We start from the raw sequence: 13,627 nt of genomic DNA, 5'->3' as shown, positions 1-13,627 counted from the left end.
CTCCTTGGCCAATTTACATGTGAATGGATCCCGGTGCTGCTTTTAGCCACCAACACCCCCCTCTCCTTCCCTCTCTTTGGCCGGCTCCTCACACTTCTCCTCACATCAGGGAGGAACAGAGAGCGTGAGGCAGTCAGAGAGGGAAAGATACAAAGGCAGAGTGCAGGACATCACTGTTGTTGTTGTGGACAAAGTTTGCAGAAAGGAGCGTTCAAAACATAAGAACCAAAGGAGAGTTCTTCCCAACTGTTCTTTGGGAGGGCTGCCAGAATATCACACAAGTGGGAATTTTAATGATCGAAGGTAGGCTTTTTTTTTTTTTGTTCTTCACATCCCCCATAGATATGAATAGGGTACGCTTGTTCTTTTGGGCTAACAATGAAAGCTGACAGGACTGGTCCACTTTGGCGGTCAGAATATGGAAGGAGAGGTGGGGGGCTGCTGAGCAGGCCTCTTTGAAATTTTTCAATCAAATAGTCCTTAAACTATGTTTATTGTGACACGCAAGACTCTAAATCTTCTACCAACTGTTTAAGAGTTACCATTGTTCAGTTACTAAAAGCATGTTTTCTACTTTAGTGCTCTAATATTTTGCTTACACACTTAAACAAATCCAGAATCACATCAGAATGAAGTTGCAAAAGGGAAACAACTGATTGCTAGGTGGGCTAACTAACTAATTAAGACTATTTTACACTATAATTTAATAAAATTCTTGTCAGATTGCACTAAATATGACAAATGACATAAATATGGCAATCCATTGACAGAAACCAATGCAACAAGTCAGTTCATTTGAGATGTTGGTGTGTTGCTGCATTTACTGCTAATGTGAAAGTGAAGCACTGAATATGTTCCAAGATTATATCTGGGCTTTCACAATGTATAGACCATGTAAATCGTGTATACTGTGCACAGATTCCTCACAGGATCATATAAGTATCTGTCTGTCTGCATGTCTATCGGTCTTTCAAACTCCAGGGGTGTTCAAACTTCTTTCTCTGAGGGCTACTTTCAGAAATATTACAGGATGCAATGGCCAACTAATAAACCATAAAGAAGATTTTTCAAGTTTTAAAAATGTATTTGTTTTGAAGGGTAAACTCTTCGGCTGCTATTGATGCTGACAGATGCCCAGTCCATTTTGCCCGGGAGCCCCTCGGTCAAGTTAGATTGGGCGTTTAGTGCCGTCAATGGCTTTGAAACATGATCACTAAATGCCAGCCTTCTTAATTAAATGGATTTGATATCTATAACTGTCAATAGTAGTGAATGAGTTAAGAGCTACAAGCAGCAGAATAATCCAGAAGACACAAATTTTAAACAAATTTAGCAAAACAAAGAAAATAAGTAAAAAAAAGTTGTTTTTTTCAAAAAATGTTTTTTTGCTCCCTATCGTTTTAGTTTGAGTATCTGCCGATCCCGATATTTCCCGATCCGATTGCTTTTTTTTGCTCCCGATTCAATTCCAATCATTCCCGATAATTTTTCCCGATCATATACATTTTGGCAATGCATTAAGAAAAAAATGAATAAAACTCGGACGAATATATACATTCAACATACAGTACATAAGTACTGTATTTGTTTATTATGACAATAAATCCTCAAGATGGCATTTACATTATTAACATTCTTTCTGTGAGAGGGATCCACGAATAGAAAGACTTGTGACTTTGTATATTGTGACTAAATATTGCCATCTAGTGTATTTGTTGAGCTTTCAGTAAATGATACTCTAGCCATGCCCAAATGCATGATGGGAAGTGGAACCATGACTGTGCGTAGTGCTACCAATTGATATATCTTCTCTGCGTTGAGAAATAACATAAGGTGTTAAGAAAAAGATCAATTGCTACTTTGCTTCCCCACATTGCTTCCCATGATATTTCTAATCGTAGGGAGAGGGATTGTAAGGCTTTAGCCAATTAAAGAAAACTCCAAAGGCTGCCAAAATTCACTCTACTCATTTCACGCTGCCTATTATCTCTCTTTATAGGTAAAACGGCGCCATTACAGCTTGAGCGCGACAATGCGTGAGTGGGTCGTGCAGTGCATGCATTAATTGCGTTAAATATTTTAACATGATACTTTTTTTTTTTAATTAATTACCGCTGTTATCGGGATAAATTTGATAACCCTACCTTAAGCCTAAACTAAAGACTCTGGATGAGTGTAACATATTATGTCTGTAACGTTAAATCCAATTAGGCAAGGCAAGGCAAGGCAAATTTATTTATATAGCACAATTCAACACAAGGCAATTCAAAGTGCTTTTCATCACATGAAGATCATAAAAATCACATTTAAATCAACACAACGTAGAAACGAAGACAAAAGATCGCATTTAATCACAGAATAAAAATAAATAAATAAAATAAAAATAAAACAAAAACTACTACTAATAATAATAATTGAAATCAGCAATGGAGATACAAACAAGAAGAATAGAAAGCAGGTAGATTGAAATATATAGACAGTTATAGATATGCAGTGCTAAACAAAAGCGTTTTTAGCCCTGATTTAAAAGAGCAAACAGTTTGAGCATACTTCAGACGTTCGGGTAACTTGTTCCAGAGGTGAGGAGCATAATAACTAAATGCTGCCTCACCCTGCTTGGTTCTTGTTCTTGGAACATGCAGAAGACCCGTTCCAGACGACCTTAGGGGTCTAGATGTCTCATAGGACTCTAACAAGTCAAGCATGTATTTTGGTCCAAGGCCATTAAGTGTTTTGTAGACGAGCAGTAGTATTTTATAGTCTATCCTTTGACTTACTGGAAGCCAGTGTAGCGATTTCAAAACTGGTGTAATGTGGTCCAGCTTCCTTGTATTTGTGAGGACTCTGGCTGCAGCATTCTGTACCAGCTGCAACTTCCTGACTGATTTTTTATCAAGACCTGTAAATATACCGTTGCAATAGTCCAATCTGCTGAAAATGAATGCAAGCATAAGTTTTTCCATGTGTTGTTGAGTCAGAAGCCCCTTAATTCTGGTTATATTTTTTAGGTGGTAATAAGCGGATTTAGTGACGGCTATCAAATTTTAGGTCTGAGTCAATAATTACGCCAAGGTTTCTGACTTGATTTGTAGCTGTAAGTGACATTGTGCTAAGTTGGCTGCTTATCTTTGACCTTTCCTTTTTTGGCCCAAAAATGATCACCTCTGTCTTCTGCACATTTAACTGGAGAAAATTCTGGCACATCCATTCATTGATTTTTATGAATGCATTTGCTCAGGGTGACTAAGGGACTATAATCATGTGGGGACACAGAAATGTACAGTTGTGTGTCATCTGCATAGGCGTGATAGGAGATGTCATACTGTTCCATTATCTGAGCTAACGGAAGCATATAGATGTTAAATAAGAGTGGTCCAAGAATTGACCCTTGAGGGACTCCACACGTGAATTTGGTTCGTTCTGACTGATGGTTTCCGATTGACACAAAGAAATCCCTATCATGTAAATAGGATGTGAACCACTGAAGAATAGTGTCAGTAAGCCCTACCCACTGTTCCAATCTGCTGAGTAGTATGTTGTGATCAACCGTGTCAAATGCGGCGCTGAGATCCAATAGTAGCAGAACAGATGATTTGCCTGCATCGGTATTCCGACGAATATCATGTAGGACTTTGATAAGCACAGTCTCGGTGCTGTGTTGTGGTCGAAATCCAGACTGAAATGAGTTAAAAAGCTTGTTTTGCATCATATAATTCTGGATCTGTTCGAATACAACCCTTTCGATAATTTTCCCCAGGAATGTCAGATTTGATATTGGCCTGTAATTACTAATGGTTGAGGCATCCAGATTAGGTTTTTTTAGGAGAGGTTTTATTACTGCAGTTTTTAAAGTCTGAGGAAACTCTCCTGTTTGGAGAGAAGTATTTATAATCTGAAGTATGTCTGGGGCTATGCAATGAAAAACAGTTTTGAAAAAGTTTGAAGGTAGGATGTCAAGGCAGCATGTTGTGGGCTTTAATTTCGACACAATTTCTGTTAAAGTGGCATAGTCCAAGAGGCTAAACTGTCTAAGATTGACGTGGGGGACATTTTGGGAGGCATTTAGTGTAACATTTGTTAATCTGGAGTTGCACACAGTCTGTCTAATCTTTAGTACTTTGTGTGTAAAGAATGCTGCGAAATTATTACAGGACACCTCAGATGCCAATTCCTGAGGTATTGATGCTTGTGGGTTTGTCAGTTTGTCAACAACAGAAAATAGTGTGCGGGTATTGTTAGTGTTTCTACTAATGATCTCTGAAAAATATGACTGTCTAGCATTTTTCAGTTCCTGGTTGTATTTGCGAAGACTGTCTTTGTAGATATCATAAAAAACTAGGAGTTTGTTTTTTCGCCATCTGCGTTCTGCTCGTCTACAAACTTGCTTTTGTTTTATAGCTAGTATGGCATTTCTCCAGGGTGACCTCTTCTTTCTTGACAAAGATTTTGTCTTAATCGGGGCAATAGTGTCAATTACAGTCATCACACTGGAACTGAAACTATTTACAAGTTCTTCCACTGGAGCTATTGTAGGGGTTAATGGTGAGGCATACACTGTAAAAAGAAAAACCTGCATCTTACTTATAAAAAATAAGGCAAGCGATTGCATTGGTCTTTTTAAGTTGAGTAAACTTCAAGCCTTTTTTAGGTAGAATGAAAATGATTTTAATACTTTACATGAGCTCATAAAAATTAAGTTGAGTTAAAACAATACTACTGATAATGCCTAGTTGGATCAATCAAGAAAATTAAGTTTATCCAACTAGGGATTTGCAGTGGTATTGGTTTAAATCAACTGGATTTTTATGCGTTTAATGAACTCAATTTTCTTGATTGGGCCAACTAGGCATTATCAGTAGTATTGGTTTAACTCAATTTTTTTGAGCTCATGTAAAGTAATACAATAATTTTCAATATACTTAAATAGGCCTTAATTGAGATTCATGTACTTCTGGTTATTCGCCAGAAGTACATTCATCTCAATTAAACAATTCTACTGTAAAATTTATCATTAAAGAGAACGTAAGTGATGGTAAAATATTCATTTATTTTGTTTTTTAGTTCTTTATTCAGATAATACATTTTTTATGGTGTTTAGTTCATATAAGCAGCCTGGAGCTTCATTACTCCGAGAGAATTTAACTGTTTTGTTTTCTGACAGATGAGATCGCTTTCGTTCTCTGTAAAGCACACCAAAACATTGAAATAGACTATACAGTGAAAAGCAACGATTTTAAATGAAGAACAAGCTGAAAAGACATTTCAAATATTTATTTTTATATTTTTATTCTTATTTTTTATTAATTTTTTTCCTGGCATAGATATAGCCATAATGTACAAAATTTAGCATAACAAAGATGGCACAGCGATAAAAGACAGTCGACCGACCGAGCAACCAAGCGAGGGCACGCACACACTGGAAACTGTTTAGTGGCTCAGCTGCGTTGCCACAACACTTATTTCATAAAAGTTTTGCTTTGTCTTAAACATGGCCAAAAATGTCCTAACTTGAACACAGCAAAACAAAGAGAAGTCAGTGCAGTCCTCTCAAAACACTCTGCCAACTACCATGGCAATCAATGTAAAAACAACAAAAGCAAATCTCACACTCTCAATGTGGCTGAAAATGTACAGAAAAAAATCTCAAAACTGAAAATAAAATTTTAACTCAGCTTGTTCAGCAAATTAGTGTACTTTGGTGATGGTTTGGGAGGCATGACATTCATGGCAAGAAAGAGCTGCTGAAAGACTTCATATGTGTGCACCAGTTTTGCAGGATATTTCAGCTCAAGAGCATAGATCAGTCCAAACAGAAGACAGCATGCCTTTGCCAAGTTGGGCAAACCTCTGATGACTGGGTATCAGTCAATGACGATGCCGGCAGTATCAGCACTGCATGCACCTAATTTTCAAGTCCCATTTGGTAGAGACAAAGAAGAAAGTAGTTTGGTGAGTGAGGTAGTACAGATCAAATAGATAAGTAGCTTTAAGCCGAACACATACATTATGGTCATTTGTAAGGTCCTCTTCATGGCCCCCAATGTACTCAATCAAGCATCTCAGGACCGCTTCCCTTCTCTTATCAACAGAGACAGTTGTGTCCTATGAAAAAGAAGGGAAGGATATGGTAGAAGAGAAGGGGTGAGAGGAGATGAGAATAGTGGAGATGAGAAAAGAGGAGATGAGGAAACAGTAAAGGAGCGGAGAGGAGAGTACTTGTAGAAGAGGGGAGTGGACATGAGATTACATGAGAGGAAAGGTGTTTGAATGTAATGAAAAATATTTAATGTAAGATTATTTTTTCCCCTCTTACCTGGATGCGTTGCAGCATCCGTGACTTGATCCTTTGGCCCACAGCTCTTCTTTTAGCATGGAACAGTGACAACATCTTTGGTGTGTGTTCGGTATGTCATTAATTGGGCGGAACTCCTTACTGATCTGTAAGCAGAAGCATGCCATCTTTATCACATACTGAAGGGGGTAGGAGTATTTTGTTATTGAAGATACATGCTTGAGTTGTAGGCAAAATTTAGTTTTAGCCCATACATCAAATTAACATACATGATGACCTCTAATCAAGAAGTAAAGGGACATAGTCACCATGTTTGTATTTTTGAGTATAAAAAGTAATGAATTATTACCTTACTCTCCTTACCTTAGTCTTAAGAACATATGCCAACATTTCCACAAACACCGTTTAAGGGGATTCTCACATTATTATCAGTCATTGGGGCAATATTTTCTTGTTGGCAGAACATCACTACATCTTTTACAAGTCCAGCTCGCTTAACCTAGAACATCATGTTAAGAATCAAAAGGTCACAAAAAACAGGAATTACACAATGGATTCATCATCATAATCATCATATTCTCAGAAAATTGTCAACTTCTGTAGGCCTACTACGCCTGCCAAAAATAAGTGTAAGGGTGATATTGGCTAAATACTCTGGCTGAACACTTTTATACTCATTATACATTAAAAAAAAAAATCCCCCCCCCCCTAAAATTTTCTCCTCGGATCTATACATTTCACGCAGGTCACCCTTTTTGAGTTCAAAATGGCGAATTTCGCCAAAAGGTGAGAGATTTTCATGCCGGACAAATAAATCACCACTAAACTTTATCTAAGAAATCTTCTGTGTCAACCTTCGGACTCTTCTTTACAATGGAAAGGCTGCAGCCCCACTTGTCTGCCTTTCTCCCCCCGCCCTCACAGTGCACTGGTGTAATGTGTCGTATATCACCGCAAAGCTCTGTTTCTCAGCTTTAAGAATCCATTTGAATTATGTTGATAGAGGAAAAAAAACACGTTTGTTGGTTAACTCGTAGCAGTTAGCTTACATTTACCATGTGTGACGGCAGGTATAGCTAAAGTGCGATTAGCTAATGTTAACTGAAAAAACGGGACCTCTAAAGCAAACATTGCAAGTCACAATAGTTTTAGCACAACTAATCACTCAGATATATTAGTGGAACTTACCGTTTTTTTTTCCTGAAGGAAATTTGCTCTGTAGGGAACATGCCAAAGGACGTGTATTGTCTGAGTCTGCCTCCTCTGCCGCCTTTGCTGCCAAGCTTCATGGATAGTCACTAACCTCAACTCAATTTTTTCGTTTAAGGACTACTATGAATTTTCCAAGTAAACTCAAATTTATAATGTTTCATGTACACAACAGTCACGTGGAAAAAAATACTCAAATATAATGTGTCAGTAGCACTTACAATAAATTCTTATATATATAATTTTGCATTTCAAGTAGAGGCAAATAATTTTGATCCTTTTTATGACAAAACAAATAAAATAAGGTAAATCACAAGCATTTGAAATATACTAAATCTACATTGTGGATGTAGCACTTTTAACAGTGTAGGCCTGTGTGAATAACGCACAAGTGTTATCACTTATGTAACGCTTCCTAATCACCTCTGTTTCCCTTTTCAGAGGATGGACAGGGGTGGTCATTTTAAACATAATGCAGTAGTGATCAGACAGAGCAACATCATTCACTGTGACCTCAGAGATGTTAAGACCTTTGGATATTATTAAATCCAGTATGTGCGCTCTGTTATGTGTTGGAACTGTGACATGCTGCGATAAACCAAATGTATCCAAAATATTTAAAAGCTCTATAGCACATCCTTCTTCAGGATTAGAAAACGATTTAATTAAAAAATATACATATATTAAACAAAAGGCATGGCCGATATTTTTTTGCCAATTACGATACTTTGAAAATGACGGGATCGGACCCGATCGATCGGGATAAAAATCACAGCTAAAATCAATTTATCCGATTGGATTATTATTTTTTTTACATATATTTAAGCATATTTATGTAAAACAAGAAAATAAAATCCTACAGTTTTCTACATTGATTTTAACCCCTGAGCTAATGGAGAGGCACTGTTTAAATGACTAGCTCTATCTAGTGCTGAAGCTGCGAAGTGCAACAGAATGTAGGCTGAATTCAAGCATCTTGTGTGGACCATTTTCTTATAATTTGCTGAGGGTCGATGAAAACGGGGCAGCGGGCTTCAGTTAGCCCATGGGCCGTAGTTGGGACACACCTGGTCTAACTACAGTATCTGGAGTATATTAGGACTCCGCCTCTTAAAGGTTTCTTTCGCCTCCAAATGATGTTAATCATATCTTGACTCGTGTTCATCAGTGCCTTAGGGGGAATACATTGCATCACTTGGGCTTGCACCCAACACTTTATCCATTGTTTGTCATCACTGGTAATGTCGAGGTATGCACGCGTCTGTAAAAAGAAGTGGCAATTTGTTATATCTTTTTAATATTTATGTGTAATTTTATGGAGGATTTTCTGTCAACAGGCTCAATCTTAATGAATTAAAACATGATTTTCAACTTGTTTGTATCTAATAGTTTTAATTGTGTTTCAATCCAATTTATTTTGATTTTTTTTCCCCAGATACAATAAAATGTCGTGTGTTTCTTAAATCCAACTTTTGGCTGCATAGAAAAGTTAAGTATATTTTATTAATATAACCACCAATCGCAAGATGCCAAAAGGTCTTACCAGACACAGTTGACATTAAATAAATGAATAATAGTAATGTTTGACAGCGTGACAGCTAGAAAAAAATACTTGTTGAAATGCAGTATATAAACAGAAATGTTTTTTTTGTTTGTTTGTTTGTTTGTTTGTTTTTTTTATTGTATACGTACCGTATCTTTTGTACTTTAAGCCGCTACTTTTTTCTTACATTTTGAATCCTGCGGCTTATACTCCAGTGTGGCTTTTTTGTTGATTTATTTGGGTTATTAGGTAACACTTTATTTGAAAGCAGCGTCATAAGACTGTCATTATAAGTGTCATATGGCAAATTAGGTCACTAACTCCATTTATGTCCAGCTCGGATCTTTAACATCCATTCAGAAGTGAGATAATTTGCCGGATGACAGGAAATGACATCTGTCATAAGCCTTCATTAATGCTCATGGCAGCGTCATTTCATAATTATGATGGTCTTACGGCAGTCTTATGGCGCCACTGTCAAATAAAGTGTTGCCATATACCACACCTAGCAATTAATGAAACAACCGTAACAGTAATTGAAGAAACAAAATAGCACAGAACATGAATTTTGATTGTTATTTACATCTGTATCACTGCAATGCATATTGGGAGGCATGTTGGACAACAACAGTGTTGGCAGCTGAGGTTGAACGTCTCCCCCAAAGGAGCAGAGATGGCCAAAAAAAGCTTCTTGAAACAATGAAGCTTTGTAGCCAATTGGTTCAAAGATTCATGGTGATTAATTTGGTCTTGTTGCAGTCCTATGTTGCCGCTGTCAAATTAAGTGTAACCAGATAATATCTTTTGGTGTAGATATACTATAATACAGCGAGGAAAGCTGCAGTTTATAGCCAATGCATGAACAAATGCCGTTTTTGTGCCAAATTTGGTGGGAGGCGGCTTATAGTCAGGTGCGCCTTATAGTGCGAAAATTATGGTATGTAGAACTGATTATTATGATTGCTGTAGTACCTTTACATCTCCTCTTGGTGCTGTTCAACATCTGCACAAAAAGAAGAAGAATACATGGACGTGTGTGTCTGTCCTCTTTGTTGTGTTCTTGGGAAATGAGTTTGTGTCAGTTTCTTCCATACAATGTGAGTGTTTGCCCTCTTTTTTGTGTTCTTAGTAAATGAGTGTGTCCGTTTCTCTCCGGCAATCTGACACACTGTTTGCTTTTCACATACATTACTCATCATTACACACTCTGTCTGAGTGGGTTTAAGTGCACATACATTGTTGACTTTGTCTTCTACGTGTCTGTACCGCCACATTTTTTTAGGAAAAAAAATCCATGTAACTGATAATATAATATGCTGTCAAATTTTGTATTTACTTATCCCTTTTATGCACAAATTATGTTTTTGTTTTTGTTTTTTTTACCCTTACAGGGCGCTCATCTAACTCATTCGCTTTCATTGACGGTGCTAGATTTCCAATACAGCCTGACTGAGAGGGACGAATCAACATTTGTTCATTTGCCCCTTTCAATCAAAATGGATTGGACATCAACTGCTGTCAATGGCACTGAAACGTGGGCATTCACAGCCAGTCTTACTGCGACTAATGTCCCTGAAAGGATTTTTATGAAGGGTCTAAAATCTAAAAGAATCCGATTTAAAGAAAAAAAACATTGGGTGAATTTGTCAAAAATATCAGGATACCTCAACTAGATGTTGATAGTTACAATTATGTAATGGTTATCTTGTTTTTTATGCTTAGATAAGTGTTGCTATTTATTCTTAGTATTTTTTCAGAATCAATAAACAGCTCAAGAAGTTGTCATTAAATACATCTTTGAAATTATTTGTGGGTTGATTGTTGCAGTATTTAAACAAAACCCAGACTTAAATATATTTTACTCCTGCTCTGTCTGCCCTCATCAGGATTAGTGGAGTCCCAATGGTTTTACAGTTGGATATTTTTAGCTGATTAAATGATGCAGATTAACACTGCTGGGGTGCCTCACTTTGTGTGTGCAGAAGGGGGGGTGTTTGGTGCCGGGGGAGGGGGGGGGGTCACACTGAATATGAAACGATGCATCTCAAGGGGCCATACTTAAAATGAAATTTAATAAATAAATACATTAACACAGTGGGTGTTTAGTCTTGCAACTTTATCTCAATGAGAATACACTATTAATGGAGCATTTGAGCGTTTGGAAAAAGAAAAAAAAATACATTGCCGGGACAAAGTTAGGTAGCTAAATGCTATTTTAAGACGGATTTATTTATTTATTTATTTATAAATAAATAAATAAATTTGAAACACTTTCATGCACAGATTATGATAAGGAAGGTCAAAATATCAACTTCCTGCCTACAAATGGGGTTAAAAAAGAAAAAGAAAAAAAAAAAAAAAGATGGATGGATGGATGGAATAAAAAAGCTATTACGACAGGCTACTGATTTTCATCATCTGGAAGTGGCATACTGTACATACAGTGGATATATAAAGTCTACACAACCAATTTCAAACACCCGGTTTTTGTGATTTAAAAATATGACACCAAGATGAGTCGTTCCATAATTTTGTTTTTTACACAATAATGACCACTATAACATGTATTGCTTCAATTGAAGGACAAAAATATATGTTTTTTTTTTTTTTTTTAATTTAAGGAAAAATTGACAATTGCCTTGCAGATAACAACCATAAATAGCAGATTACATTTCAAAATGATTGTTTGTGTCACTTTCCTTATGGGAAAAAAATGGTGTTTGAATAGGAGTATATGCCTTTTTGTCCATTCACACACACAAACGCGCTCACACACACCTACACACGTGCTCTTGTCATGCATTTGTAAGCACACATGCAAGAACTCATGTGTCAATCCTCTTACAACACAGACCAGACTACAGACACAGACCGTACACAAACACTTCTGATACTTCACTGGTCAGATAAACCTGGAAGTGTTTATGTATGTCTGTCTCTAATAGTTACCTGGTCTTTTGAACATTGGAATCTCTTAAAATTACTTGTAAGTGATGTGTTATGTTGATATGGTAAGTTGGTAACCCTTTCGTGCGCAATTATGATAAAAATTACAAAAAATAGTCACTTGCCCTATAAAGTGTAAAAGATCTTCAAGTTTTGTACTTTTTATTCGCTGTCCACTGTAGTGACCACTGTACATATTTCCTCCCTTCAAGCTCTAAGTAAAATTCTGAGAGAAAATACATTTTAAGGTGCATTGTAAACTGTTGTGGAACTAACCTCCAATCTACATATGCGTGTTGATTCACAGAAAGTGCTGGAGATCTGAACACGGACGTACCTTCCCTGATGGAGGAGCGAGAGGAGAAGGAGAATGGCATCATGGAAGAAGAGCAAGTCAAAGAAGACAAGAGTGAAGCAATCCTAGCAAGCGAGGTTACCCAGAATTCCAGCAAAGAACCAAAAGCAAATGGTTTGGAGGTCCAAACAGAGTTAGAAGAGAAAGAAAAGGAGAAAGGAATGGAGGAAGGAGAGATGAAGAAAGAATTGGAGTCGGAGGTGAAGGTGGAAGTGTGCCAGCCTGTCCCAGACCTCCAGATGAGTTTTATCCATGGCAGTGACCTGTTTGGCTATGTGGGCATTGAGGCAGTGCTGGACCAGATGAGACAAAAGACCATGAAGGCTGGCTTTGAATTCAACATCATGGTAGTCGGTAGGGGTCAAATCTTTCATTTATTACATTTGATTGTTTAGTACAGTAGACTAATAGGGTATTAATGTATATAAGTAAATCCTGAGGTGGGGGGGGACTTATTTGTGATTGTATGTTTCATACATGAAAACAGACATGCCTTGAAAGAGTTTCCATTTGATTCAAATTACCGTAATTACCAGGCTATAAGCCGCTACTTTTGTCCCTAATTTTGAATCCTGCGTTTTATAATCCAATGCGGCTTATTTTTTTTATTTATTTGGGTTAATAGGTAGCACTTTATTTGACAGCGGTGTCATAAGACTGCTATAAGACTGTCATAATCATGACATGACAATATAATGGACATTAATGAATGCTTATGACAGATTTCATTAAGTATCATTCGGCAAATTATGTCACTAACTTCATTTATGTCCAGCTTGGATCTTTTACATCCATTAAAAAGGGAGATAATTTGTCGGATGACACAAAATGACATCTGTCATAAGCATTCATTAATGCTCATTGCAGTGTCATGTCATAATTATGATGGTCTTATGACAGTCTGATGGCTCCACTGTCAAATAAAGGGTTACCAAATTCCATAACTAGTAATTAGTGAAACAACTAGAACACTAACTGAGGATATAATTAGCAAATGATTTATTTTCATCTAACTACTGCAATGCATGCTAGGAGGCATGTTGGATGACAACTGAGTTGACAGCGGATAGCAGCAGAGTTTGACTGTCTCCCCAAGAGAACAGTGATGGCCAAATTAAGCTTCTTGAGGCAATGATTGGTGGTTAATTTGATCTTATGACAGTCTTATGATGCCGCTGTCAAATAAAGTGTTACCGGTTGATATCTTTTGGTGTAAATATTGATTTATTGAATACAGTAGGGACAGCTGAGGCCTATAGTCCAGTGCGGCTTATCTATGAAC

General features: G+C 37.1%; 1 protein-coding gene across 4 annotated transcripts in view; it reads left to right on the top strand.

Annotated features, from left to right (window-relative positions):
• Positions 1-13,627, top strand: part of septin12 (septin 12) — a 111,308-nt gene that overhangs the window by 79,740 nt on the left and 17,941 nt on the right. For 2 of the 4 annotated variants that reach the window (XM_057816996.1, XM_057816998.1), the window contains one exon: positions 12,298-12,699. In XM_057816996.1, coding sequence (XP_057672979.1) covers positions 12,298-12,699 — 402 coding nt within the window. Of the gene's footprint in view, positions 1-118; positions 304-11,866; positions 12,056-12,297; positions 12,700-13,627 lie in introns of those variants that run through there. The other 2 variants (XM_057816997.1, XM_057816999.1) reach the window with 2 other exon arrangements.

The sequence above is a fragment of the Corythoichthys intestinalis genome, chromosome 16 (genome assembly GCF_030265065.1).
Source record: "Corythoichthys intestinalis isolate RoL2023-P3 chromosome 16, ASM3026506v1, whole genome shotgun sequence".
Taxonomy (NCBI): Eukaryota; Metazoa; Chordata; class Actinopteri; order Syngnathiformes; family Syngnathidae; genus Corythoichthys; species Corythoichthys intestinalis.
The sequence above is the reverse complement of the archived record's forward strand: the minus strand, read 5'-3'. Positions and strand labels throughout refer to the sequence as shown.